The 27,208-nt window shown below is 57.1% G+C and overlaps 2 protein-coding genes across 2 annotated transcripts in view; one reads left to right on the top strand and one right to left on the bottom strand.

Annotated features, from left to right (window-relative positions):
- RTN4RL1 (reticulon 4 receptor like 1) overlaps positions 1-15,905 on the bottom strand; it is a 36,109-nt gene extending 20,204 nt beyond the window's left edge. The window contains exon 1 of the mRNA XM_039368268.1: positions 15,750-15,905. Within this exon, the coding sequence (XP_039224202.1) occupies positions 15,750-15,765 (16 nt within the window). The 5' untranslated portion in view covers positions 15,766-15,905. The remainder of the gene's footprint in view (positions 1-15,749) is intronic.
- Positions 15,906-22,290: 6,385 nt separating this feature from the next.
- DPH1 (diphthamide biosynthesis 1) overlaps positions 22,291-27,208 on the top strand; it is a 35,283-nt gene continuing 30,365 nt past the window's right edge. Inside the window, exon 1 of the mRNA XM_039368253.1 lies at positions 22,291-22,432. Within this exon, the coding sequence (XP_039224187.1) occupies positions 22,384-22,432 (49 nt within the window). The 5' untranslated portion in view covers positions 22,291-22,383. The remainder of the gene's footprint in view (positions 22,433-27,208) is intronic.

Raw genomic sequence — 27,208 nt, 5'->3', positions numbered from 1 at the left:
CTGCAACACACTCTCCCTTCTAGCACTGATGATGTTCCCTAGTTGGGTCATGAAACATCTGCAAGGAAACCCCCCAGCTCAGAGAGCACCCAGGACCCCTCATTTCAACCCTGAGCTGCAGAAATTCCCTTCTCTTGGAATCCTAGTTTTGCCCACCCGCAGAGTCCAAGGCCACCCAGGAAAGTCAATCGGGGGCTTGCATAGAGGGCCTCCCAGCATGCCAGCACAAGCCCCATCTTGGCCAAGTCAACTGCATTCGGGCAGCCCAGCCCCTCAGATCTGGCAGCCTACGGTGTGCAAACATTTCGTGCCAAATGCTGAATTTTGGTGGATGCATGCAGGGCCCACTTGCCTTCAGCCCCACTTTGCCAGGAGGGGCAGCCAACCAGCCACGGGGGTCCTAGATGCCCAACTGATGAGGCATCACCCCGCAAAGGGTCTTCTCCTCAAGGCCCTGGTTCTTGCGCTGTCTGAGATGCCCACAGGCATGGCAGCAAGAGGAGCCTCTGCCTGTCTCTGCGTGAGCAGCATGGAGGGTCCCTCCGGGTGAGGCCATCCTCGTGGGCATGGAAGGCCTGGCAGAACAGGCTCTGGACAGGCACAATGGGCTCCCCTCCTGGGTCTGGAGCGCAACTTGGAAGGGCAGGAGGAAAAGTGAACCAGCTCCCCTCATCCTTTCACACAACCCCCCTCCAATCAGGCTCAGCTACCCCTGGCTTTCCTGGGAGACCCCAGTCCCTGAGGAGAGCAGGGTGGGCACTTCACTGGCAGGCAGTGGCCCGTTTTGCAGCTGGCACGGCAGGCCCTGCCCACAGAAGGAAGGGCCAGAGGGCAATCCACGGGCCATTTGCATCATGGCAGCGATGAGAGCCATCGACATAAGACGGGAGACGTCGGTCAGAATGCAACCCAGGACGAATGGTGGAGATGAACACTGCAAATGCCTTGGTTGCAAACTCATCAAAAGCCCCTTCGAGCGAGCGTCTCCTTCCCAGACATCCTTCCCCTCCATCCCTGGGCATCTGCGCTGGCTCATCCAGCCTCAGCTGGGCCAGAGAGAGAGGGGAGAAAGGAGGGCAACGCAGCCGGTGATAAACATGCTACTTGACAAGCATCCGAATGCCGCCCCTGTCATTTTGCTGCTCAGAAGAAAGATGTTCAAGATGATCTGGGTCACCCAGTGACCCTCCAAGGTCTGACTGGGCCACAGGCGAGCGCTGGGCTGCAGGCTGGAGAAGGGCGAGCCAGGCCAAGGACCAGGGCAGCGCCAGGGAGAGGCAGCCCAGGGCCGAGCTCCACCTTGGCCCAGCCCCCCCGGCCGGGCTCCATTGCTTGGCCCATCTGCCCCTGGCCAAAGGCAGAAGCCCCCCCGCCCCCGCCCATGTTATTTATAAGCCAGTCCTGGGCCAAATGGCCCCAGGAGTTCAGCGCTTTGGAGGAGGCACCTTCATCAAACATTTAAGCCTAAAAGCAGCCCTGGAAACCAAGCCAGGCAAATGGATCCAAACAGCCACCGGCGTGGGGGGGGGGGAATGGCCTGAATCTCTTACACCACAGCCCCCCAGGACCTGCACCCCTGGCCCGGCAAGGCATGATGGAACTGTGGTCCGGCCTCTCCAGAGGGCTGCCTATCCAGAGGCAGCCATTAGTGAGAGGGGAAGGGTGGGCATCTTCCACAAAACAGCCACCCCCCCCCCAGAAAGCCTTGGCTCCATCAATCTGTTCTAAGAGCAGCTTTGCAGAATGTGCTCTGACCCCCGAGACCCAGCCCGTCTCTTCTGCAACCGCTGGCAGGCGCAGGCTCAGCCCCCCTCCTCTGCGCTCCGCAGCCATTTTCCTTCTCAAAGAGGGTGTCCTTCCCCCCCCCCCGATTTCTTCACCAGCCTGTGCAGGGGCCGTGCTGAGCAAGAGGCAGCCCTCTCCCACCCCCAGACCCCCGGGCCTGGGCCTGACCCAGCAGGTGCAAGAGCCCAGGGCTGGCCTGGAAAGGGGGGGGGGCTTTGCCCCAAGGGAGGCTGGGGAGGCAGCTCTGTTCCTGGCTGGGCTAGCCCCTCCCCCCATCGAGGGCGGCTTCCTGCAGGAAGGAAGGAACTGGAGTCTTCGCAAGAGACCTACTTTCAAGGCTTTAATCCTGGTGCTTAAAGGATTTTTTTTTCACTGGGAGAAGAGGCCGTGTGATCAGAGGAGAACTGCAGCAGGATGACAGGCTGCCGAGGGTGGAAGGAGAGGGGAACGGGGGGGGGACGGAGGTTTCAGAAAGGGAGGGCAGGCGAGGCCGGTCCTGGGGGAGACTCCCTGGGCAGCCCAGACATTTGTCCCCAATTTCTGTGGATGTTGCGTGTCTGTGTGTGTGCGTGGGTGAGGGGTACCCACTTAGTTCTGCCCCCTTGCCCCAGCAGCAGAGGGCCTGGCCCCACAGTCTGCTGGCCTCCAGGGGGTTCCCCAAACAGCCTGCAAACAGAACACCAGGGCAAAGCTGTTCACAAGCACCTCAGACCCCAGCCTTGACCGTCCACCCAGCCCCCTTCCTCAGCTCCCAAGCTGCCCTCAGCAAGGGGGGGAGAAGCCAGAGGGCCCCAGCTGGTCTCCCCACAGAGGCAGGGGCAGCAGGAGGCCCCGAGCCCTACGGCCTGAATTGCAGGGGCCCCATCCGAGGAGGGAGCAATGCAGCAGGCTGAGTGCAGGCTGAGCGCAGACCCTGTGCCAGGCTTTGGCAGCTGCCCCCACTGCCGCCATGTTCCCCTCAAAGCGAAGGAAGAAGGGCTGCTATTTCAGGAACTGCCCAGGAGATTTGCTGGAGCCGTGCCGCCTGCTAGGATCCTGCTAGGATGGCGTCGTTTGCCCTCCTGCGCATGGCAGCTGCCAGTTTGGGTCAGAAAAGGAAGAGAGAGCCCTGGGCAAAGAGACGCGGGCGCGAAGGCAAGCCCTTTGCAACTGACCACGCTTTTCTAGCAAGAGGCCAGGCGGCTGGAGGGGTCAGGCCGGACACCCCTTCATGCATGTGCCAGAGCTCTAGGGGTTCTGTCAAGGAGGGCACCGGGGTCACAAGCCCGCCCAGTTGTCCCCAAAAGACTCTTCCTTTCTCCACGGGGTCTCCCAAAGACTCATGGGGGGGGGCCTGTCTCCCTGGCAAGCCCACCCGCTGGCGTCTCTATTTCTGTGCCCCTAAAGCCGAAGGTCTGGCTGGGAAGCTGCCCTGAGCTTGGCTGGCTTGGTCAGCCAGGGTGGTCCTGTGTGGACCCTCCGAGGGGCTGAGCTGCTGAGCAGGAGGAGGGAGGGGCCGTCTGCCACTCTCTGCCAACTCTCAATAGACTGTCAGCTAAGAAGCTCCCCCCCACCAAATGGCTGTCTGTCCAGGCCCTCGGGGACCCCCCAGGCAGGCAGAGACTTTTCTGACCGTCTGGGGGGGGGGAGATGAGGCCCAATTCCACCCTGGCCTCTTCTTGAGCCAGAGGGCAGCTGAGAGCTGTGCTGTCCGTCCCCCCCCCCCGAGGATTATGGGTCAGGATCCCCAATGCAAGAAGGCTCCCTCCCAAGCCAGCTGGTGGGAGACAGCATTCCCCCAGAGGGGCAGAAGCAGGAAGCTGCTTCCTTCTGAGGACCCCAAACCTGGAGCTTGGCCTAAAGCCAAGAAGGGGCTTCTCTTGGGGACAGCCTCGCTGCTTCCCCCCCCCCCCGCTGACTGTAATTTTTCCTAAAAGAATGCTTCTGTTTTCTATAATGAGCCTCGCACAGCAAAATATTATGCTGCTTCCTAGCATACACGGTTTTCCTCCCCTCATCTTTATTCAAAGACAGATTCTACACCGAAATTACACTAAACCAAGCAAAATCTCAAAAATATTAACACAACCGTTGCTATATCTGGATGAAATTAAACACTCCCCAAATTAACAAATAAATCCCGGTTTGCTGGCTGTGGCGTCTAATGGCATCGGCTCTGGCTGGGGAAAACTTCAAATCACTGTGGAGAAAGCAGTTGCTCTCTAAGTGCCTGGCACGCCAGCCTTTCCCTGAGAGGAACTGAGTAGACACCCCCCCCCCCAGGAACCTTGTGCCTGATCAGCCACGGGGGCCGAGAGCCCGGCTGGGCCAGCCAGGAAATCCCTGCCACCCCAGTTTGCCTTTGCTGGCCATGGGGAGAGGGTCAGTGGGAGGGTAGCCAGTCCTTAGCACCCCGAGAGGCCCAGAAGCCAAGTGAAGGCCGATCTGAACTCATGGCAGACACATTTCATAATGCCCCCTCCCCAGAAGGCCTCCCCTGCACGAGGCCCTGTGCCCCCTGGAGCTCCCCTCCATGACTGCTTCAGCCTCTCAAGCTAGAAGGGCCCTTCCTCTCTCCTTCTATGGCTGGCAGGCTGCTGGGGAGGCTGTGCCCGTCCCTCTGGGTGACCTTCGTCTGCCTGGAGGCTGCCAATGGGCTAGGCCTGCCCTCGGCCCCTGCCCTTCCTACCTCTCAGCTGCCTGAGCAGAGGGAAGTGGCAGGCCGGTGCCCTGTCTGTTTGTGGCTAGCAAGAGGCCACAGCTGTGGCACCAGACCTGTGCTCCAGAACCGGCTACCCATCGTGGTTACTTGGCTGCGTTTGAATCACCGCCTTCTTCCAGGCTAGGCCTGTCACAGCTGGCCCTGCTCAGTCCAGGGCAGGGGAGGCCAGCTCCGTGCAGAGGCTCAGCCCTCCAACCTCTCTGAGCTGGGACCTGGAGGGGCCAGAGGGAGGAGGCCCCATTCATGAGGGCCCCATGGTGGCCAGGACCTATTTGGGAAGATTCAGCAGCGGGGCAGGGAGGCCAGCTGGCCAAGACAGACCAAAGTGGGCCAAGGCCACCCCGCAGGCTTTGTCAGGACCGCCTCCCAGGGCAGAAGGCCGGCCTGAGTCGCGTGAGGCCTCTCTCACCTGGCCCAAAGAAAGACAGGTGCATCTGCCCTGCCTGAGCCCGTCCCCGGGCGAGACAGACAATGGCTGACAATTTAATCCATTTATAAGGTCTTCATGGCCAGGTGGTAAATAGTCATATGATGAATATGGTTGAGAACAATTACAAAGATGGAAAAACTAGCCAGAATTCACTCTGGGGAAACTGTCCCCAAATTGCACTGGCCACCACCTCAGTTTACTGCAGTCACTACACAAAGTGGGGTCCGTGGACTTTGGGGGGTGGGAAGGCAGAGGGTGGGGTGGGGTCCTGCAATCAAATTGTTATGGCGATGGGACCTGGAGCAGGCTACTCCTGCCCAAACAGCAACCATTGGGGAAAGGTTAAAAGGGGGCAGATAATGGGCCTGTCAGTCCTTAACCCCCTTCCCAACGCTTAAGAGCAAGCCCAATCAGAAATGACCATCCCACCACCCCCACCATGGAATTCAATTGTTTTATATGCTATCCCAATGCATTTCCTGCATGCTGAATACAGCATCCAGTTTTGGTCACCACATTACAAAAAAGATGTTGAGACTTTGGAAAAAGTGCAAAGAAGAGCCGCTAGGCTGATTAAAGGCCTGGAGACCAAAACATAGGAAGAACAGCTGGAGTTGGATATGGCCAGTCTAAAGAAAAGAGGGGGGGGGATGTAATAGCAGTGTTCCAGTATTTGAGGAGCTGCCACAAAGAAGAGGGGGGGCTGTCAACTTATTTTCCAAAGCATCTGAAGAAAAAGAGAAGAAGCAACGGATGAAAACTAAACAAGGGGAGAAGTAACCTGAAAATAACTGTGAGGATAATCAACCAGTGGAACAGCTTCCAGCTCCATTCTGATTGCTATCCAAAGTCAATGGATGGCCTTGTCCCTAGGATAGTGTTTGTTGGAATATTCATGAGCAGGAAGAGTCATGTGGTAACTCAGTCAGCCAATGTGAAGAAAGGGCTACTGAGTCTGTGCAAAAAGGTATTGAGTTAGGAGCTGGATTTCCAGTCTCAGGTCTGTCTCTGTATCTCTCTGTAAGAAGTCTTCAATTGAGCTATGTTGCTGTAAAGAAGAATGTATGGTATTGTAAATATTTTGATATATATATAAAGAAGTTATTTTGAATCAGCTAAATGCAGTCAACTGTGAGAGCTTCTGATTTATTTTTTCACCAACAGAGAAATTAAAATTTTCTAACAGTGTTTCTATCACAGTGTTTCTCAACCTTGACAATTTTAAGGCATGTGGACTTCAACTCCCAGAATTCCACAGCCAGCATTGCTGGCTGTGGAATTCTGGGAGTTGAAGTCCACATGCCTTAAAATTGTCAAGGTTGAGAAACACTGTTCTATCAGAACCTGGTGGTTGGGTTAAGTCCAAACTGGACTTACAGAAGGCGTGTTACCGGGTTAGGATTAAGGAGGGGGACGAGTGGAAGACAGCGTACAATTTCTCCCCTACTTGGAAGGGCTTAGATTCCACTCGTTTTTTATCTGCCTGGGTCTTGTATGCCTCCCTAGCCTCATCTAAGGCTTTTCTCACGACCGGCCAGGTGTTAGGAGTTGTGCAATCCATTCCTTCAGAAAGGGGATGGTGGATTTGTTAGTTGGCAGTTCAGGCATCAGGTAGAAGCTTTGTCCTGTTGTGACTTGGAACGGTGTATACCCACTGCTGGAGTGAACGGCGTTATTATACGTGACTTCTGCAAAGGGAAGCAGGTCAGTCCAGTTGTCTTGCTGGTAATTTTTAAACATCTTAAGTATTGTTCTAGTACTGAGTTCAAACATTCTGACCCACCATTCATTTGCGGATGGTGACTAGATGACAACCCGAGTGGTCCCCAGAACTCAGATGTAAACTGCACCCGTCTGATATTATCCTTTGTGGGGCTCCATGCGATCAGTATATGTGTTGCACAAACAACTTTGCTAATATCTTTGCTGTGGGTACTTTTTGACATGGGATGAAGTGCACCTGCTTAGAGAACAGGTCTGTCACTACCCAAATAACGGTGTTCCTCCCGTTCTCTGGTAATTCTACAATAAAGTCCATGAAAATCTCCCTCCGGGGTGTTGACAGGGTTGCCACCATCTGCAATAATCCTGGGGTCTTTTCTTGTCTCCATTTGGCTGCTGCACAAATGGGACAACTGACCACGTATCTTTCAATATCCTTTTTTATCAAGGGCCACCAAAAGTGCCGTTTCACTAGGTGAAGGGTTTTCACAAACATGAAGTGCCCAGCTACTTTGGAATCATGACAAAGGCGCATGAAGTTTAGTCTCTGGACTTTTGGGACATAGAGCTTCCTCCCCACCCATGACAGTCCATCATTCATTGTGCACAGGTTCTTACGGCCTATTTGTCCTTTTCTAAGGCTTGTCTGAATTCCACCCCCGCCGTGCTCGCTAGGGGTTTGGGACCTTTTGTTTGCACTTCCGTGGTTACTGGCGCCGCTAGTTGCCTCAATAGCTTAAGTGGATCTGTTATCTCTGTTTTTGTACTGTTGTACTGTGGTAATCGTACAGAGCATCTGCTAGGAAGTTCTTCCCTCTCGGTAGGTGTCTAATGATAAAATTGAAGCGATGGAAGTGCTGGGACCACCTCGCTTGTTTGGGGGGCAGTTTCCTAGATGTTTTTAAAGCCTATAGGTTTTTATGATCAGTCCATACTTGGAAAGGGATTTTGTTTCCTTCCAGGAAATGTCACCATGTCAGGAGAGCCCAACGAACAGTAAAGGCTTCCTTCTCCCACACTGCCCATCTCTGTTCAGTTTCTGTGAGTTTCCTTGATGTGTACACACAGGTTGTAACTTCCCTTTGTTATTCTCTTGGAGTAACACTGCACCTGCCTGGATGACGAAAGATTTTTTGGTGTCTGGGTGCTTCAAGACTGGCTCTGGCGAGAACAGCCTTTTCAGTTTCTCAAATGCGGCTTGGCAGTCCATAGTCTATTTCAGTGGTTGGCTGGGCTTCAGTTTCCCTCCCCCCTCCTGAGTCTTTAACAAATTAGTGATGGGCAGTGCGATCTGGGCAAAAGAGGGGATGAACTGACGATAAAAGTTAGCAAATGCCAGAAAACTTTGTAACTGTTTCTGGGTGTGGGGCGGAGCCCATTCTAACACTGCTTAGACCTTTTCAGGATCCCACTCTATGCCCTTTTGAGATATGCAGTCCCCCAGATAATCAATCCTTTCTTTACGGAATTCACATTTGGACAATTTGGCATAAAGTCAGGCGGCTCGTAAGTTATTTAGCACCGCCCTGACCAGTTGGACATGCTCTTCTTTTATCTCTGTGAATATTAGGATGTCGTTCAAGTAGACAAGCACCCTTTTGTAGAGGTGCTCCTGGAGCACTTCATGTATCAGTTGCATGAACATGGCAGGTGCACCTTGCAACCCGAACGGGCACACTCTAAATTGGAAACATCCCATGGGGCAGGGGTAGGCAACCTTGGCTCTTTTATGACTCGTGGACTTCAGCTCCCAGAATTCCTGAATCAGCTGTGCTGGCTCAGGAATTCTGGGAGTTGAAGTCACGAGTCATAAAAGAGCCAAGGTTGCCTACCCCTGCCATGGGGCAATTGAACGTATTTAAAATCTCTGCAACCATCAAAGAAGTTGGGACCAAAATTTGTGGGTCTTTTCCCCATTAATTAATCTGGTAACTGTAGAACTAGAACTCCCCAAAACGGCAAGACAGGTCGTATTTCACGGTAGCCTATTGAAACGAGAATTAAGCTCGCCGCTAAAGCCAGCAGTAGCCCCTCCTCCACCACCAATCATGGTAGAAGGAGATCAGCATTCTGAAGTCAAAGAAATCCTAGACCAGTGGTTCTCAACCTTTTTAATGCCGCGACCCCCAACCGGTTGTAAATCGAGGACTACTCAACCGGTTGTAAGTCGAGGACTATTCAACTGGTGCAGCACCGTTTGCAGAATGGGACTTTTGGCGGGCTCAGCAGGGCAGAGACAGCCTGGACAATTCCTATTGGCTTTTGAAAGCCAATAGAATTAGACTCTATTCAAGAGAGTCTATTCTATTGGCTTTCAAAAGCCAATAGAATAAAAGGGAGTAGCACAGCTAAGGAAAAGGGGGGGGGGAAATGGCGGACTGCGTTGTTTGGCGACCCCCGTGAAATGGTCGTTCGACCCAAATGGGGTCCCGACCCACAGGTGGAGAACCACTGTCCTAGACTCTAGATAAGTGGTGGCGAACCTATGGCATGGGTGCCAGAGGCAGCACTCAGAGCCCTCTCTGTGGGCATGTGCGCTGCTCCTCTAGTCCTAGGCCGTCAGCTGGATTTTATAAAACCTTTTCGCTTTAGGCCTCGGCCGCCATGTGCAAAAAAAAAGGTTCAATCAATCAGTCAATTTCAACTCGCGGGGAAAAAAATCTTGCAAGGTTGGAATTGATTGATTGAACTTTTTAGTTCCACCCAGTCTGCTGTTACCACCACAGCCATGCCCACCCAATGGGCCATACCCCCCCTCCGGCACCCGACGATGCATAAGTGGGTTTTGGGTTGTAGTTTGGGCACTTGGTCTCTAAAAGATTCGCCATCACTGCTCTAGAAGATACCATGGTTCCACACAATACCTAATGGCTTGGAAGGACCTATCCCCTTCCCAAAGCGAGTGGGTCCATAAACGACACAGACTTTAGGTTTCATGCAAATATCTAATAAACCAGACTAACCCACTTTTTGTTTCCTCTACAGATGAATCTCTAATTTTTTAAAGAGGGGCAGCATGTCAGAACCCGGTTGTTGGGAGCGGGGTGATTTCTTTACTCATGTGGGTTCTGCCATGATCCTGGGGGGAGGGGGGAACTATGGGTGCTACAATGTATCCTCTCCTCTTCCCTCTAACTGCTTTTTGATCTATTTCCCTTGATGTCGGCCTAGGGTGAGAATGGAATGTGCCTCCGGCCATCTGCCTTATCTCTAGCTGCTAACAGCCTGGGGAAAGGTACCTCCCACAGTGGGTGCACACCTGGGGATTGGGCTGTTTGAACTGGCTGGTTTGACTATTGGGGTGGGGTTTGCCAGTTATTGATTTGTGTGGGAAACTCTCAGATCCCGCCTTTTATGCCTGCTGTCAAGTTCTCCTAATAAAAGTTCCTTTTGGAATGAAGCTGATCCGGGAGTTTTGCTTTCTTGGGAAGAGGGATTGAGGCAGGTCCTTACACTTTCTTTACCTTAGCAACTTTTAAGTGTGGACTTCAACTCCCAGAATTCCCTAGCTACCCATGTCTTAATGTTGCCACCGTTGAAAACTCTGGCCTAGGTCCAAGACCACCATTACATTCTGATACAACTTTGACCTAGGATATCTGTGAGTTCATCCACCCTGGTTTGTGAACCATGGTTCTTTTCCTTGGTTGGGTGAAAGCCAACCACCCCAATGGGGCGGCTTGTTGTGTGTGAACCTGAAAAAGCGGTGAATGCACAAAGTACCAGAAAGACAGCCGTGGAAACTGACTTCTTGTGTTCAGGAAGGTATTTCATTCTGGGCAAGGCAGGACCAGACTGGAAACTCAGCTGAAACCATGAGCAGAGGCTGTCCGAGCCTCCTGTTTTCTCAAGACCTGCATCAATCAGACTACAGCTGGAAAGGACCTAGTCCAACCCCCTACTCAAGCAGGAGACCCTGTACCATTTCAGACAAATAGTTGTCCAGTCTCTTCTTGGAAGACTCCAGTGATGGAGCACCCACAACTTCTGGTGGCCAGCTGTTCCACTGGTTGATTGTTCTCACAGTTAGGAAGTTTCTCCTTAATTCCAGGTTGCTTCTCTCCTGGATCAGTTTCCATCTGTTGCCTCTTGTCCTGCCCTCTGGTAGGGGAATAAACTGACCCCCTCTTCTTTGGGGCCCTGCTTGAGTGGCAGAAAGCAGGAGGAGAAAAGGAAAAAGGCGGCGGGGGGGGGGGGAGAGCACTGCAGGATGGCTTTGCCTGACCATGGAGGGGGAGGGAAGGAAGAGGCATCTCTGCCTGAGACACACCCTCCGGCACGCAGCCTCCAGGGGCCCCGGCTGCTCTGGCCGAGAGGGAGCCTGGCCTCCTGGGGAATCCGCAGGCCTTGTTGCTCCGCAGAGCTGCACAGAAAACAAGGGCGGAGGCTTCTCCGTGGGGGGGGCGGCCCTAGAGCTCCGCAGGGAAGAAGGGAAGCCTCTCCTGGCAGGGGGACAGCGGGAGCATGGGGGGGCCCTGCTCTTTGCCCCTCTTTTGCACATGGCTTGGATGGGAAACCAGCTTGTGGGGCCCACTTTCTCTCCCTCCAACTGGTTATGTAGGCAGCGTGTGGCATATCATACATGGACTTGCAATATATTAACATTTCCCCTGGATTAAAAACACAATAAAATATAGATGTTAGAAAAAGCTATTTCGGGTAACAGCATCCACTCCAGGCCGCCTGACCATTGTCCCTTCTCTCCCTCCAGCCTCCGCCCTGCCAGCTGCCTTTCCCTTCTCTTCCCTGCACCGCCCCCCCCCCCAGTGGCCTTGGCTGCCCCTCCTGGCCCCTCCGGGCCTGCTTCCTCTTCCGCTCTAGCCAGCCTGGTTCCCACGGGGCCGCTCCCCCCCTTTTAAGCCCTTCTCCTTCCACCTGGGGAAGAGGCCAGGCTGTCCAGCCCGGTTTTGAACGGCATCTTCGGCTGCTCCAGCCCGCCGGTCCGGCGCCTTCCCCCCCCCCCAACCCCGCTTGCTCCTTCCCACGTTCTCTCCCTCCTCTTTGCACCCCGCCGTCCAGCCCCCCTCCGTCCAGCTTCGAATCGGCCCTTTCAGCTTCCCCCAGGGGAAGACTCCCCCGCCCCCGAAGGCTCCGGGGCTGCTCAGGGGAGGCTGCCGGACGTTGGTGCGCGGGGGTCTCGAGCGCTTCTCCTCCCCCCCCCTTCCAGGGCAGGCCCCGACCCTTCCCCCCTTCCAGCCCCAGGGAGACGCGGACGCTTCAGCCGGCTCAGCCTCTCAGCAAAGGACGGGCGCTACCGCCGACCTCAGCCTGGGGAACTGGCCCACGACCAGCCCCGGCGGAATCAAAGGTGCCCCGGGGCACGCGCAGAGCGCTTCCTGCCCGTCGTCCGCTGGCCACCGGGCAGTAGAGCCGGGGCTTCCTCAGCCGAGCTGAGGCCTCCCTGCCTCCCTCCCGGCCGCCGCCTCCGGCCCTGCTTTGGGGCGCCTTTCCGCGGAGGGAGGCCCGAGTCCCGGAACGGGACAAGCCGGGCAGCCCTGGCGGGTTCCGACCCCAAGAAGCGCCCTCACCCGCATCGGGCAGGCCGCCGAGAAAGACAGCCCCGCGGAGAAGGCCGGGCGGGCGGCGAAGAGGCTCTCCTCCTGTCCGGCGGGAGCGGAGCAACTTTGACCTTGAACCACCTTTCCTCTCCGGGAGCGCCGCCGCCGCCCCGCCCGCTCCTCACCGCGGCGAGACCGCTCGGAAGCAGCGCCCCCCAAGCGGCGCCTCAGCACAGCCGCCCCTCGCGGGCGCCGCGGACGGAAGGGGCGCCTGGCTGCTGCCCCGGGAGGTTCATCTGGGTTAACGGGATGACCCGTTTCGCCTCTCGACTCGGGCACCCGAACCTTGGATCCGGACTGAAATCGACAAATAGCGAGGGTTGCACAGGGGCCCGATTGAAATCCAGCTCAAAGGGGGCCAAGCCCGAGATAAAAGCCCCATGTCCAAAAGTAACGCGCAGCGGGGGTGGGGGTGGCCTCGCGCCGCCCACCCGAGAACGGACCCCCCTTTGATCCCCCCTGAGAGCAGACCCCCTTTTGACGGAGCCGGCTGGGCTGTGCGTTTGAGGGGGGAGGGGAAAGCTTCTTCGTCCAGGAGCCCTCTCTGCCCTCCCCCCCCCGCCGCTGGCCCTCAGGGGCTGTGGGAAGCAGGAGCCCCCAGTCCTTCTCAAAGGCCCAGCCCTTCAGGCACTGCCCAGGGGGAGGCCGGCCTGGGCCAGTAGGGTGCCCTTCCTTCCCCCCCCCCAATCTAGCCTTCAGGCATTACTGCTTCTCCCATCGAGGTGATACCATCCACCACCACTTTTGGCAGACAATTTTCAGCTGATGCCAGGATCCCCTGCACCCCCAGAGCCTGGGTGCCTTTTGGCCATTCCAACCTCCCCCCCCCACTTTTGGCCGTGACATTGTCCTCCAGAGTCCAGACCATTTGAACAAGGAGCAGAATTAGACTGAAGGGGGCAATCCCCCCATCATCCCCCCAGAAGCATAGCCCTAAGTATGAAGGGGGGGGGAGGATCGCTCCTTCCCTCCCACCATCTTAAAGGACCAGCCCCAGCCTGAAGACCTTGCCCAGGCGTGTCCAGCACGGGAAAGTGTCCACTCTCCAGCTATGCTGTGTCCACCATGCCTTCCTTTCCCGCCTCCCTCGCTGCATGGACAGCATTATGCCTCCCACTGAGGCTCCCACTTTACAGATGGGACAAGCCCCCCCCCGTTGCCCTACAGGGGCTTGACTGCCCCAGCCTCAACAGGAGAACCCCGGATCTGAGCCCCCCACAAGCCTCCCAGCCTTGAAGGCCTTTCCTTAGGCTGCTCTTTTGCCCCTGGCCCAGCGCTGGGGGAGCAGAGCAGAGGGGATGTTGCTTGGCCGTCCAGAAGCCGGATCTTGAGGGATCCACAGAGTGGGGGGGTGCTCGGCCCCTGAGGCTGCCCTCCGGCTCCCATCACAGGGTCCAGGCAGCCAAGACCTGCTCAATGGCAGCTGCTGATTCTTTTCCCCAACCCTTGGGTCTTATACTATGGTGCTTCTGCTTCCTCATCTAAATATTTAACCCCTAACCAACCCTTTTCCCTCCCACAAAGCTCCAGGCTTGTGATCTGTGTGGCTTTGTCTGCAGAGAAGCTTTTTCCTCGCTGTGTTTCAGCTTCAGGAATTTCTTCTCCTGCAGTTCCCCCCCTCCCATGTGCTGCCATTGAAATAGGTTGGACTCCGGTGCCCACTCCTCATGCCTCACCCCATAACAGGCCCAGAGGGGAAGGGGTTGGGGGGGGGGAGGAAATAGCCCTGAGGTTGCCAGGCCAAAGACCCCTTGAGTCCAGCCTTCTGCCCTCCACCAAGGCCACCCAGGCACCACCAGGAAGTCCCCAGTGGGAGGCCCCAACCCACCCCTCTGCCCCAGCAGCTGGGACCTGGGTCTGCTGCTGCCTGGCGGGGGAGGGGGAGGAAGAGCCCTCCAGCCTAGCAGCCTCTGACAGCCAGATCCACCTCGGTGCATTTGCCCAGGATCGCTAGGCAAGCCCACATAGAGGCCTCCTCCTAGACCGAGCTGCCTGCGGGGCACCTTCTCCTGGCCAGCCCTCAAACTTTTTGGTGCCACCCGTTGGGCAGCGACGGGGCCCCTCTGGATTTCCTGGGCCGAAACAGCCCTGGCTTCCGGGCGGGGGGGGGAGGGGCGGTTGTCTTTGAGCCACCGATTCGATGCCCCCCCTTTCTCACCCCCTTTCTGGCACATCTGTCCAGGGATTGGGCCAGCCTGGATCGGTCACGGGGGGGGGGTGAGGGGTGAGGGAGGGGCTCGCTGGAAGCCGCGAGCAGCATTATTTGTACTCCTGTCATTCGTCTTGTTTCTGTCGCTCAGCTCAAGTTCTCCGAGGCCCGCTGGAGCCGGCAGGGCAGCCGGGCAGCCCCAAGACTTTCCGAAGAGCCTTTCAGGCGGCTCCTGAAGGCGGCCCCGGCCGAGCGACGGGCCGTCCCGCCTGGCTCGCCTCTCACCGCCCTTCTGCCCACGCCCGGGGGGGGTCACTCCCTGAGGGGAAGGGGGTGGCCAGAACCTTCGCCCCTCCGCGCCCTCGGCCTCGCTTGCCTCCAACCCGTCAGGCTGCTGCTTCGTCCGGTCGAAGCTCCGAGCGACCGAAGAGGGCTGCTCGACGAGACCCCTCCCCCCGGCCGGTTGTTTCGAGGAGAAAAGCCGAGGCAACCGGAGCAGAGCACCCGCCCTCCACGACCCCCGGGGCCCCCTTTCAGTCACCCACGCCCGCACGCCGAACTGCCCTGCGCGAATCTCCGCCGCCTCTTCCTCAGACGCGCAAAGGGTCGTTGCGCTCGCGCACAGACATGCCGGCCCCGTTTCCCCCCCCCCCCGGGCAGACGATTGGGGAGTCACAAGCGCCAGAACACCCCTCGCCCGCCCGCCCCAACAGCCCCCCCACGCCTCGCACCCTAGAACCCCCGAGCCCCGAGGAGCCGATCTGTGGGCTGCCGAGATCGCGAGGGGGCGTCGCCCTCAGCCCAGTCCCGCTGGACAAACTTGCTACGAAGCCCTTCTGGGCGATGCGCAGCTCCGGCCTCCCAGGGGCATCCGGCACAGCTGCCCAGCTCCGGGCCCCCGGGGAGCAGCAACGGGCCCGACCTGGAGGAAGTTCGCGGGAGGAGGAATCGACTCTGCCAGCCCCCCCCCTCCGCCCTGCAGCACCAGCCCAACTCAGCGCCAGCCGCCCGGAGGCAGTTCTTGCTCCGCGCTCCGGACCGTCAAGGGTGGACCGGCCGCCCCCCTCGGGAGCCACGGCAGTTTTGCCCCGGCCCCTCGCGGGAGGCGCTGCTCCGCCCGACCCTCCGGGAATTACATCACCGGCCCCGCTGCTTTCCGGGGTCCGGGAGGAGTCAGGCGGGGGCCTTCTTCCCTCGGCCGGCGCTGGCGCGGACCAGGGCGGCGGAAGACGCGAGGAAAACGGAGGCCGCGGAGCCAGCTGTGCTCGGTAGGCCCCCCACTCGCCAGGCCCAGAAAGTTTCCCGGGCCGGTCTCGCCCGCTTCCCCCCCGCCGGCAGCCCCTCGCGAAGTTCGGCGGCTGCGGGAAGTCCGGCGCCCTCCCCGGACGCGGCTCGCGGACTCACCTGCGCGGCCGCGCATCTTGGAGGCGCGGAGGCGCCGCGGCCGGTCCCGGATCAGCGCTCAGAGCAGGGGGCGGCGGCGGCGGCGGCGGGGACTGCTGCTACTCCGCCCGCGGTTCGGCGGCGCTCCGGGTAGCGGCATTTCTCGGCCGGCGCCGGCGGCCGCAGCTTCCCTGCCGCTGGCCGCGGCGGCTCCCCGGCTCCACTTCGCGACGCGCCTCGCTGCTCGCCGCCGGGCTCGCTCGGCGGCGCTTTTAGGGGGGAATCCGCCTCCCGGGCGGCCGCCGCTGCCTCCTCGCTGCCCCCTTGGCGGAGGGCGTCTTCCCGCGCCCCCGGCCCGCGCCCCGCCTCGCCTCTCTCCGCAGCAGCAGCAGCAGCAGCAACGGCGGCGGCTGGGCAGGGCAGGGCTGGGCAGGGCTGGGCTGCGCTCGGCCTCCCCTCCCTCGCAACAGCAGCGCTCCTCCTCCGCCGCCGCCGCCGCCGCTTCGCCTCCGCCTCCCCGCCCGCCTTCCCTGCTGCCCATCGAAAATTTATGAAAGTCTTTCGGAGCGCGCGCGGCGCCACTCCCCGCAGCTCCCGCCGGCCGCGCCAGGCGCAGGAGCGGGCTTGGCGGGGCTCCCACACCGGACGCCGCGCCGGGGCTGCGCAGCGGGGGGCTGGGGCCCGGGGTCCGGGGGGCGGCGGCGGCGAGGTCGATCCGGCTCCCTGCCAGGGACCGCCGTCCACGCGCGCTCCTCCCGTGGGACGCGCGAGCTGCCTAGGAACGGGGGCGCGAGGGGTTCCTGGCCTTCCCCCTGGAGAAAATTGGGCCGGGTGCGGGACGAGAACGGCGAGGCGAAAGCTTTGATTGACAGCCACGGTCGGCATGGCAACGCGGCGGCGAGACCCTCTCCCTTCTTATCGCTATGGAAACCAACCTGAGCCGTCGGACCGCTCCCTCCGCCGCACCTTTCGCTGCCGCTGTCAGGCGGCCGCTTCCCGCGCCGCCAGAGAGGGGTCAGGGCCAGGAGGGCGCCCCATTACTGGAAGGGTAGGATGGAGCGCCCAGAGACCCCCGACGTCTGGCCTTCGCTGCGGAGGGAGTGCTGTTGGAAGTCAACCGTGCCTCTGGCAGCAACCCTGGGTGTCTTGCGATGGGGTCCTAAAGAGTCAAGCCCCCCCCCCCCAAATTCGTGGGATGTAGGATCCTCGCTCCAGCTGACCAAAGTTGCTTTGTTTTGGATTGGGGCCTTGGCTGATTGGAGAGAAGCACCAGGCTTTCTCTCTCCCCACCCCAATCACTTCTGGCCTGCAGGCATCATCTCAAGTGTCCGGCTGTCTGGGGCAGAAAGACCAACACAGGAGATTCTACACAACACCTGCTCCTCCTTCTCTAGCCGCTGTGGGCAGACCCGGTTTATGGGTGACTTGCCAGCTGGCTCCTGCGGAGGGCAGTTGGGGCAGCTGCAAGCGCCACTCTCCTCCCTCCCTCACCGGAAGGCCCTCCCCCCTTCCTCCCATCTTTGCACCCCTCATCCCCAGCCCTGCAACCTTCAGGGGGAACTGGGGGGCCCTGGACTGGGAAGGGCATTCAAACCTGGGAGGCACACACAAGGAGTTACACCAAGGCTGCTCCCCCAAATATGGCACCCCAATCCTTCCTGCTTGGGGAAGTCTTCCCCCCAGCCACCACCACCCACCCTGAACTGGGCTGAGCCTGACAAGGGACACCACATCTCGCCCTGGAACGGAGGGAGGTCAATGACCCAGCGAGCCCCTCCCCACGCTCCATCTAAATGGGAAAAAGCAGGAAGAGGGCATTCCTATGGCAGCCCATGGCTGCATTCACAGGACCACCCCCAGCCAGCTCAGACCCACCCCAGTGGCTGCTTTGGGGGGGGGCTTTGCTTGGCTCATTTTCTCTGCTCTGGATTCACATATGCAGAGACCCCCGAAATGCATTTACACCCAAGTCAGATCCTTTCAGGAAGTGAGACATGTGAGAATGCAGCCAGGATTCCTTCAGCTGGTCTCAGGAGTGCTCCCTTGATCTCCTCACCCCTTGGGGTGGGAATGAGCAAGGGAGGGGGTTCTGCAATGCTTCATCCTCCAGCTGCTTTGGGGAGCAGGGAGAGCAGCGCTGGGCAGGCCTAAGTAGCCCGAATCCCCTCCCACCAGGGCCAGCCGGCCCCTTGGACGGCTAGATGCCCTGACCGACCGTGGCCTGTGTGTGGTGGGCCAGGCCACCCGCCATGTAAAGGGCACCAGCATTTAGCAGCATCAGGAAAGAGGGAGCCCTTTCAAAGGGCATTTTGTCTCAGAAGCCCTCCTGCTTTTGCCTCTGCTGGGCTCTGGGATTCAAACTTCCGCCCAGGAAGTAGCAGAACGGCCCCAGAGTCCCTGGTCAAAGGGTGGCTGTCCACCAGCCGGCTGAGGCCCACAGGCCGTCTGAAGGGGGCCATCCCTGGGCAGGAGCAGTTTCTGAGAGTTTTCTGCAGGGGGGAGAACTGTCTGTATCCCCACTTGCTGTGACCCCATGGGACCTGGCAGAGGGCCTGAACGGGACAGGAGCCTAATGACCAGAGACTGGAGTGGCCAGATAGGTCTTGGGTTGGGCTGTGACCTTGACCCTTGGGGCTTCTTTGCTGGCTTCAGCCGAATCTCCCTCTGGGTAAGGGGGGGCTGCTGCCAGGCTGCCCAGTGGGGCATGCAGGCCGCTTGGCAGACACCGGACCGAGGTCTTTCCCCAAGGGGTTTGGGGGTACCTCGTCTCTCCCCTTGCCGTTTCTACCCCAAAAGCTTCTGCCCAATGGGAGGGCCCCCTCTTCCCTGGGGGCCCAGCTCCAAAAGTTTAGCCAAGGAAATCAGAGCCCCCCCCAAGACCACCCGTGGGGGCCCTCCATGGCCTGCAGCCCTCTTTCCCCGTCAAAGGCAGAAGGAAGGCGTTTGGAGAAGACTCTGCAACCCCCCCCCAGCTTCTGTGGGTACATGACGAATTAGCCCTTCTGTTCTGCGCTGAGGTTGGGGCCAACAGATTGCAACGCACAGCACAGACTGTGTTGTTTTTGTGTTGTTCTCCTCCAAGGAAGGAGGCTGTTCTGGCCCAGATGCCGTCCCACCCTCTCCCCACTGACCAAGACAGCCCAGGGAGGCAGGGCCAGAGCTGTTCCTTCTTGGGGGGGTGGTGGAGGCAGACATGGATGGGATGCACCCAGCAGGCCTGGGGGCTCAGTGGGCATGAAGACCCCCTGTGCCACCTTTTGAAGAAGCACTCCGAGACCTGGTGGGGAAGGGTTTTTTTTTGCTCCAGATTAAGCCGTGGGACTTCATCGGTCCAGCCGCTGCCTTTTGGGTGGTCTTAGCAGGTGGGGACCAGGCAGCCTGGGGGGAGGGGCTTCTGTGCCCAAGATCAGATAAGGTGCCCCCAGAGTGGCTCCCCTCTCGCAGTCCCCCAGACTCCTCCAGGAGGGGGAGGACAGCCCTGGCGAGTGGGAGCTGTCAACTCGCAGGAGCACAAGCAGAGCCACCAAACCCACGGCCTGGCCAGCCCCCACAGAGAGGTGTTGGGAATTACGCAAGGGCTGAGTAAGAGGAGCAGGGAGGGGGCAGAGCAGCTGTCACTCAGCCGGGGAGGGCAGAGGGGCCTGCTTAGCGTGTGATTGGTGGTGGGCCCATGGGGAGGGGAAGGGTGTTTTGGGAGGTGCAGGGAGCATGGCTCAAAGCACCCCAAAGGGGGCAGCCGGCAAAAAGAGGGAGCTGCTCTGGCAGGCAGTCCCAGAGTGTGGGGGTCCCTGGGGAGCCCCCCCTTCAGGGAGGCTGGGTGTGGCCAGGACAAAGAGGGAAGAGGACTAAAGGCCGCCCCCTGTGGTTGGGGAGGGGGCGGGTGGATCGTCCAAAGGAAGTGACAGCTCGTAACAGAGGGAGAACGGGGCATAAAGGACCCCCCTCAGCAGGCCAAGTTCTACCTGGATAAACAGGTGAGGCAGCAGCAGGTAACTCTCCTGAACTACAGGCAGGCCCAGAGGACACTGAGGAGGGGTGGAAAGCTGGGGTGGAGGGAAGGGCCGTGTATCTCCTCCCCCACCCCTGCCCCCTCCCTGCATGAAAGAGGGAGGCAGCCATCAGCTATGGGGGCTCTGTTCGTTCCTGGGTGCCCCCTTCTCTTCTCCTCCTCTCCCTAGTTCTGATGGCCTCTCTGTTTTCCTGGGGGGGGGGGCAGGACAAAATGAAAAAATGCTTTCTCTGGGCTGGGAGGACCAGCTCCTCCTCCTCCTCCTCCTCCTCCTCCTCCTCCTCCTCTGGACATGCCAGGCTTGCCACGCTGTATCGGCAATTAGATTCTTCCCCCCCAGGTACCACTTGGGGGTGGCCTGGCTCCGAATCTCCTATTTGTAGGGTGGCAGCGGGGGGGGGCCTCCAGTGTAGCTAAGCAGGAAGGCTGGTCCCCCTGGCAGCCAGGCCTGGAATGCCCACCCTCCAACCCCTCTTGGTCAAGGAAAGGCAACGGAGGTCAAGGGGGTCCTCATGCCCTCAGGGGGTCTCTGAAGAACTTTTGCACTGACTCTAGAGGAGACCTCAGGGAATTCTGACAGACTGGATGGGCTTTTGTGGAGCTGGCTGATTTCCAATCTCCAGGCTTCACTCTGAATGATATTTCTGAGCCCCCAGGATGTGAAATGCAGTGCCAGGCTCATGTGCCTCATCCCCCCCCCCTTGAGCACAAAAAGTCAGAAACATCCCCCTCCCCAAATTATTAATGCTACCTTTATATGCCCTCTTCCACCGCCTGGTGCATGAAGCAGGGTCCAGTTAACCGAGGGACGCCTGTCTCCCCTAGGAGTCTGCCCTACGGATTGGAACTGACAGGGTCGATGCCCTCCGGTTCCCTTTGGCTAAACAACACCGTATTTGGGGGATCCGGAAGCACCCCTGTTCTGCTGCTGCCTTCTGGAATGAGGCTCCCCAAGGAATCCAGACAGCTCCCACTCCAATGGCCCTCCTTAACAGCCTGGCTCTTCTCCCAGGCTTTGGGGCAGGGGGGCTGGCACCCCTGCATAGGGGGTGTTGGTATACATAATTTAATTTGATTTAATAGAGCTGCCTTTTCCAGAAGGCTCTTGGGCAGCTTACAAAATCCATACAAAAGTAAAGAATTAAACCCACAATGATAGCCAGACCGGAGAAAGACAACTAAATCACCACACCGTAGTTTTAGTGAAAAAACCAGCACAACAGGGTCTCAACCAATGAACCCCACCACCACATTAACCTCCGACCTGGGAACACAGCCAGGTCTTCAAAGCTTCCCCAAATTGGACACTGCCGGGATCTGGGGGGGGGGAGAGGGATGCTGTTCTACATGTTTTGGCTGGATTTACCATTTTGTTCTCTATTTTTTTTAATTTGTTCCCTTCTTCAGCTTGTTTTTCATTTCTTCCCGTACACATATTGTATTTTAGTCCGTAATAAGCTGCCCAGATTTGGCCTTGAATTGGAAAAGCGCCTAAATCAAAGAAATTACACGAAAACATAACCAATCCAACGGGAATCGTCTCGGGAGGCAGTCCCAGCCTGGCTGCCTTTGGGCCAAGGTCTGCTGGGACCCACTTAGAAGAGGTTTCTCCACTCCCTGACCCAGCAGGGGTCCTGGTGGTCTCCCATCCAAGACCTAGCAAGGCTTAGACCTGCTCAGCTCCTGGAGATGGGCAAAGCCAGACCAAGCCAGACCGTTTCCCAGCCAAACCTCAGGGACCCTCCAGCAAGGGGTCCTGTTTCTGGGGAGGGGCAGGAGGGAGAAGGAGAGGTTTGCTTTCTAGCTCCCCAAGGGAGACCCCAACCCCGGGGCTCTGCCTCTCAGGAAGGAGGTCCCCCTCCCCAAGCCTGGCCAAACTACATCCTGCAGGTGGAGGGAATCTACTGATAAGATAACCTTTATTGTCATTTTTTACTGTGGGCACAACGACACACATCAAAAATGAAATGTAGTTGTCAGCTCTCTACTGGGGAGGCGGAGGGGGCTGGCGGGCAGGGCAGCTCCGCCCACCACCAGTCTTTGGGTCCCCCAGCAAAGGGGCGCTTATGGGGGTGCATCTAGACGGGCGTGCAACGCTTGAAGCCACAGCGGAGAAGACCCCTTTGCCCGCTGCCAGGGCTGTGAGGGGGGGCGGCAGGGGAAACCGAGGCTGGTGCAGCCTCGCCCCCCAAGGAGCCCCCGCGTGGGCAGCGCCGGCCGAGGCCGCTGCGAGGCCGGCTGGCCGCGGGGTCGTCCAGCTCCCCTCCCCAAAGCCCAGTCACAGGTGCGAGGTGCGAACCGCAGCCAAAGCCGCGGGGAAGTTTAGTCCCCAGCCGAGCTTCGCCCTCCGTGGGCAGCTGGAGCCCCCTTCCCTCCCCGAGGAGCGCTGCGGTCGGGGATTATGGGAGCTGTAATCCCCAAGCGGCCGCGGCGAAAAGAAGCCGAGGGAAGGACCGGGTGGGGGGGGAGGCTGACAAGCCCGGGCGACCTCCGGCCCCGCCCCCTTCCCCGGCGGCCGCGAAGGCGCTCTGCACTCGCTCAGGAACCCGCTGCCTCCGCCCATCGGCCGGCTCGGCGCTCCTCCGGCCGGCCTGGTTCGGCGCTCGATTGGCGCTGCCTCCGCGGCTCCACGTGGGCACGGCGGTCATGGCGGCGGACGGGGAGGGCGGCGGCGGACCCCCGGCTCTGGTGGCAGGTGAGCGGGCCCCGGGGGGCTTCGCGGGCGGGGGCCGCTCGGCTGGAGGGTGGGAAGGGGAGGGACGCCCAAGGTGGTTGGGCCGGGTTGTGGGGGGGGGGGTCAGCCTCTCTTTCCCCGGGAGGAAAGGTGCCCGGAGGCTTTGAGGCGGTGATCGCAGAGAGGGACGCCACGGGCTTTATTCCCCCCCTAAAAGTAACCCCAAGAACAACAGGGTTGGGAGGGACCCTGGAGGTCTTCTAGTCCAACCCCCTGCTCGAGCAGGAGACCCTAGACCACCAATTATCCAATCTGGGAATTGTAAGAACCTCCCAGCATTCCCCAGGCAGCTTTAAGACTTGTGGACTTCAACTCCCAGAATTCCCCAGCCAGACATGGCTGGCTGAGGAATTCTGGGAGTTGAAGTCCACAGGTCTTAAAGTTCCCAAAGTTGGACACCCCTGCCCTGTCCGATTCCGAAATTTGCACAATGGCAGGCTGGGCCGGGGGCTCCCAGCAGCAGCCCCGGGGGGGCAGGCAGGCCGGGCGTGGCGTGGCTCCCCTGGACTTTTGGGGGGAGCCCAGAGAATCTTCTTCAACTTCCGGGTCTCCTGTCAGGGGCGCGTAGCTGGGAATCCACCTGGTTTTGTCTGATTCTTTAAAGGAAGAATTTTTACACATAATGGCAGTCCGTGATTGGTGCTGGTACCACGCTTGTAATAATCAATTTTAAAGCATTTCTCTTAATACATTTTTCAAATGCAACTTTTATAAATGTTTATACTTTAAAGTACTTGAACGCTGGCCTCCGGTGTCTTGTTGGCCATTGGGTGAAGGGCTGTTTTTAGCATTAGGGCAGGGGTCTTGAAACTTGGCCCTTCTATGACTTGTGGACATCAACTCCCAGAATTCCTCAGCCAGCGTGCCTGGCTGAGGAATTCTGGGAGTTGAAATCCACAAGTCATAAAAGGGCCAAGTTTCAAGACCCCTGCTTTAGGGTCTTGGCCCTGTGATCCTGCTCAAAGATTTATTACTGTAGTATTATATGTGCATCCTTTGTGGTGCTCTTTTTTGGGGTAAGCAACATTGTGTGACATTTTTTTTCTGTGCACAAAAGGAGAAAGAAAGGGTAAGTCAAAAGCTTGAAGGGTATGAAGTAACACAAGGAGAAGGAAGCACACCTAAGCAGACTCTCTTTCTGAAAAGCATGTACAGTTCTTAACATTTTTCTTTCCGGTAATAACTGTTCTACCAAGTTACATGGATTCATCTAATTGGCCTATTTTTTCTATTCGTGTATAGCTTGTAATTATTCTCAATTTCTCCCTGTTAAAAACAAATACTTTGAAATGACTGCATTGATTTTCCAACCTGTACCCCTTGTTGCATTAGACATTCTAAACTGCACCCTGATTCTCAGCCTATAGAATGGCATCATCTTATACACACATTCATGCCCCAAACCAACATTGCTTGTAAATTGCCCAGAGTCACTGAGAGCGAGTGGGTAGCTGTATAAATCTTCTAAATAAATAAATTCTTCTAACAGCACCAGAACCATTTTTCATCCACGGCCGCATTACCTTTCCAATCACATATTCTTGTTTTCAGTTTACTGAGCCATTGACTAAATACTCCATTTATTTTCATTCATGCTTTGTTTCCAACGTCAACTTTTGCTGCATGCAGCAGCCAAGTGTTAATCCCGTATTCACATGAAACATCCCGCAATTCCAGCGTATCCATTTTATTCTGCATTTTATCTAAATCGGCATGAGCTCCTTTTCTCACGTTTCTTGTGCAGGACAAAAACGTCCCATTTTGTCAATTGTCCCTTCTGCGCCCTTCCAGTCGGAATTCTGCTAACGGCTTCCCACTCACGGGTGGCAAAGCAGCCCCCTTGGAGCGCTTGTGCTCCCTGTTGCTATGCTTCTCTTTGCGAAGGGGAACAAATTGACATTCTTGTAATCATCAGGCACAGACGCAGTCCTTACACACACAAAATGAGTGTGTCACACGCCGCCTCTCTGCAAGCAAACCGCATCCACATTTTAATATTTTTCCAGTTACACCAACTACACCTGTAGCCCTTTCAGCTTTCTCGTGGAGTTTATACTTTTCTCACTGTCAGGAAAGTCCTCCTGAGTTCCAGGTTGCGTCTCTCCTTGATCGGTTTCCATTTGTTGCTTGTCCTGCCTTCAGGGGCTTTGGGGAATAGCTTGACCCCCCTTCTCCCTGATAGCCCCTCAAATATTGGAAGAGGCTATCATTGCGTATAGTCCAGGCCATGGTTTGCCCAGTTGCAATGTATGGCTGTGAAAGTTGGACCATAAGAAAGGCTGAGCGCCAAAGAATGGAGGCCTTTGAACTATGGTGCTGGAGAAGACTCCTGCGAGTCCCTTGGACTGCAAGGCAATCCAACCGGTCAGTCCTGGAGGAGATCAACCCTGACTGCTCTTTAGAAGGCCAGATCCTGAGGTTGAAACTCAAGTCCTTTGTCCACCTAATGAGAAGGAAGGACTCACTGGAGAATGGCCTAATTCTGGGAAAGATGGAGGGCGAGAGAAGAAGGGGACGACAGAGAAGGAGGTGGCTGGATGGAGTCCCTGAAGCAGCAGGAGTCAGCTTCAATGGACTCCAGAAGATGGTAGAGGACACGAAGGCATGGAGGAACATTGTCCATGGGTCGGACACGACTTTGCAATTAACAACAAATCATTACCCCCCCCCCAGTCCTTTTCACTAGACTAGACATACCCAATTCCTGCAACTGTTCTTCCTATGTTTCAGCCTCCAGCCCTCTGATCGTAGAAGATCAGTGGACTGAACTGAAGATCTACCTGTCCCCTCCTTGAATCTGGTTGGTGCGTCGGGAGGGGGGCCGCTGGGTTCCTCCTGATCCTTTGCCATCTCGGACTAACAGGGCTCTCCTCTGGCGGTTTCTTATCCTTGACTCCTTTGCTGAAGGAGGACTTTGTTTTCTCAACCCGACTGTGCTTTTTCTCCGGGGGTGGGGAACCATGGCCCTTTCCTGACTTGTGTGGACTTCAACCCCCAGAACTCCGTGCTGGCTCAGGAATTCTGGGAGTTGAAGTCCACCAGTCATAAAAGGGAGCCATAGTTGGATCCCCACCTCCGTTTTTAATTAATTAATTCTTTTGTGGAACTTTTGAAAGACGGAGGGACTGGCCAGATGGCTGCCGTTCTCCAGGTCTGCCCGGCTGCGTCTTTCCGTCCCCCCATCCAGGTCCCTGACCGAATAATTTTCCCTCTGGATCTTATTCTTTGGAATCTCATACGATTCCCAGCCACCCATTTTCGTCTCTGATTCTTCCTTACCCCCCTTCCTTTCTCCTCCCATCACCCTGTGGATTCCTGCTCCTCCCATATGGGGAGTCCTCAACTTACGACCACAATTGAGCTCAAAACTTCCCTTGTCAAGTGAGTTTTGCCCCATTTTACCGCTAAGTTGCTAAGTGAATCACTGCAGTTGTTAAATCAGTAAAACCCGGTTGTTAAGTGAACCTGGCTTCCCCTCCACTGACTTTGCTTGTCAGAAGGTCGCAAAAGCGGATCCCGTGGCCCCAGGACCCTAAAATCGTCATAAATACGATTCAGTTGCTGAGCGTCTGATGTTTGATCACGTGACCCTGGGAATGTGAGTGTGACCAGTGGCCATCGGCCACTTCTTTCAGGGCTGTCGTAACTTTGAATGGTCACTAAGTGAACTTCAGCCGAGGACTACCTGTACAAGCAGTCCTTGATTTACAACTGATCGCTTAGCGACCAAAGTTACAGTGGATTCAAAGAAAGGGACCCAGATTCAGAGTTTGGTGGCTTCAGGTTAGCTGACCTGCAGTTATGGCGGTTTGTAGATCACAATTTACTCTTTTGTTTCCTAGAAAACGGAGTTTATTTCTGGTTTCAGCAAAAAACACCCCTTGGGACAATGGCTTCACTTAATGACGGAGATGGTTGGTTAACAACCATGATGATTTGATAATAACTATTGCAAAAATGTAAAATTGGGTTGGTCACATGACGCTTAATGACCGGCACAATTTACAGCCATAATTCCCGACTCAATTACAGATGCTCCTCAATTTACAACAGTTCATTTAGTGACCGTTCCAAGTTATGACAGCACTGAAAAAAGTGACCTATGGCCATTTTTCATACTTACAATGATTGCGGCATCCCCATGATCACGTGACCAAAATTCAGACACTGGACAACTGATTCAGACGCTTGACTCATAATTACGACGGTTGCAGTGTCATGTGATGACCTCTTGCAACCCTCTGGCCAGCCAAGTCAATGAGGGGGAAACCAGATTCACTTAGTAACCGTGCTACCAATTTAACAACTGCAGTGATTCACTTAATAGCTGTGGCAAGAAAGGTTGTAAAATGGGGCAAAATTCACTTAACAAATGTCTTAATGACAGAAATTTGGGGCCTTGTGGTTGTAAGTCGAGGACTGCCTGTATAGCTCCAGGAGTCTGGGTGACTCCAGTTGGTCTCTTCTCCTCTGCTCCTGGAGCAGTTTCCCTCCTGCCTTGGTTTCCCAGAGGTGCCCCTTCCTTTGGTTGGCTAAATGGCCACCTCGTCCTTTTTCACTCCCAAACGGCGAAGGGGTAGGTAGGGAACGGCAATGCCCACGGCTGGGCCTCGAGCCGGGCAGAGGCATGGGTGAATCGGCCTTGCCCTGCCTCTCTGCCCACTGCAGCTTTGCCCACAGAGCTTGCTCAGAGTTTGGATTCGTCGTCTTCTCCCTGTCGGTTGGCAAAAGATCCCG

Source organism: Crotalus tigris, unplaced genomic scaffold (assembly GCF_016545835.1).
Source record: "Crotalus tigris isolate CLP2741 ecotype Arizona unplaced genomic scaffold, ASM1654583v1 scf7180000020724.653033, whole genome shotgun sequence".
NCBI lineage: Eukaryota > Metazoa > Chordata > Lepidosauria > Squamata > Viperidae > Crotalus > Crotalus tigris.
Note: the sequence above shows the minus strand (reverse complement) of the source record. Positions and strands in the feature narration are given on the sequence as shown.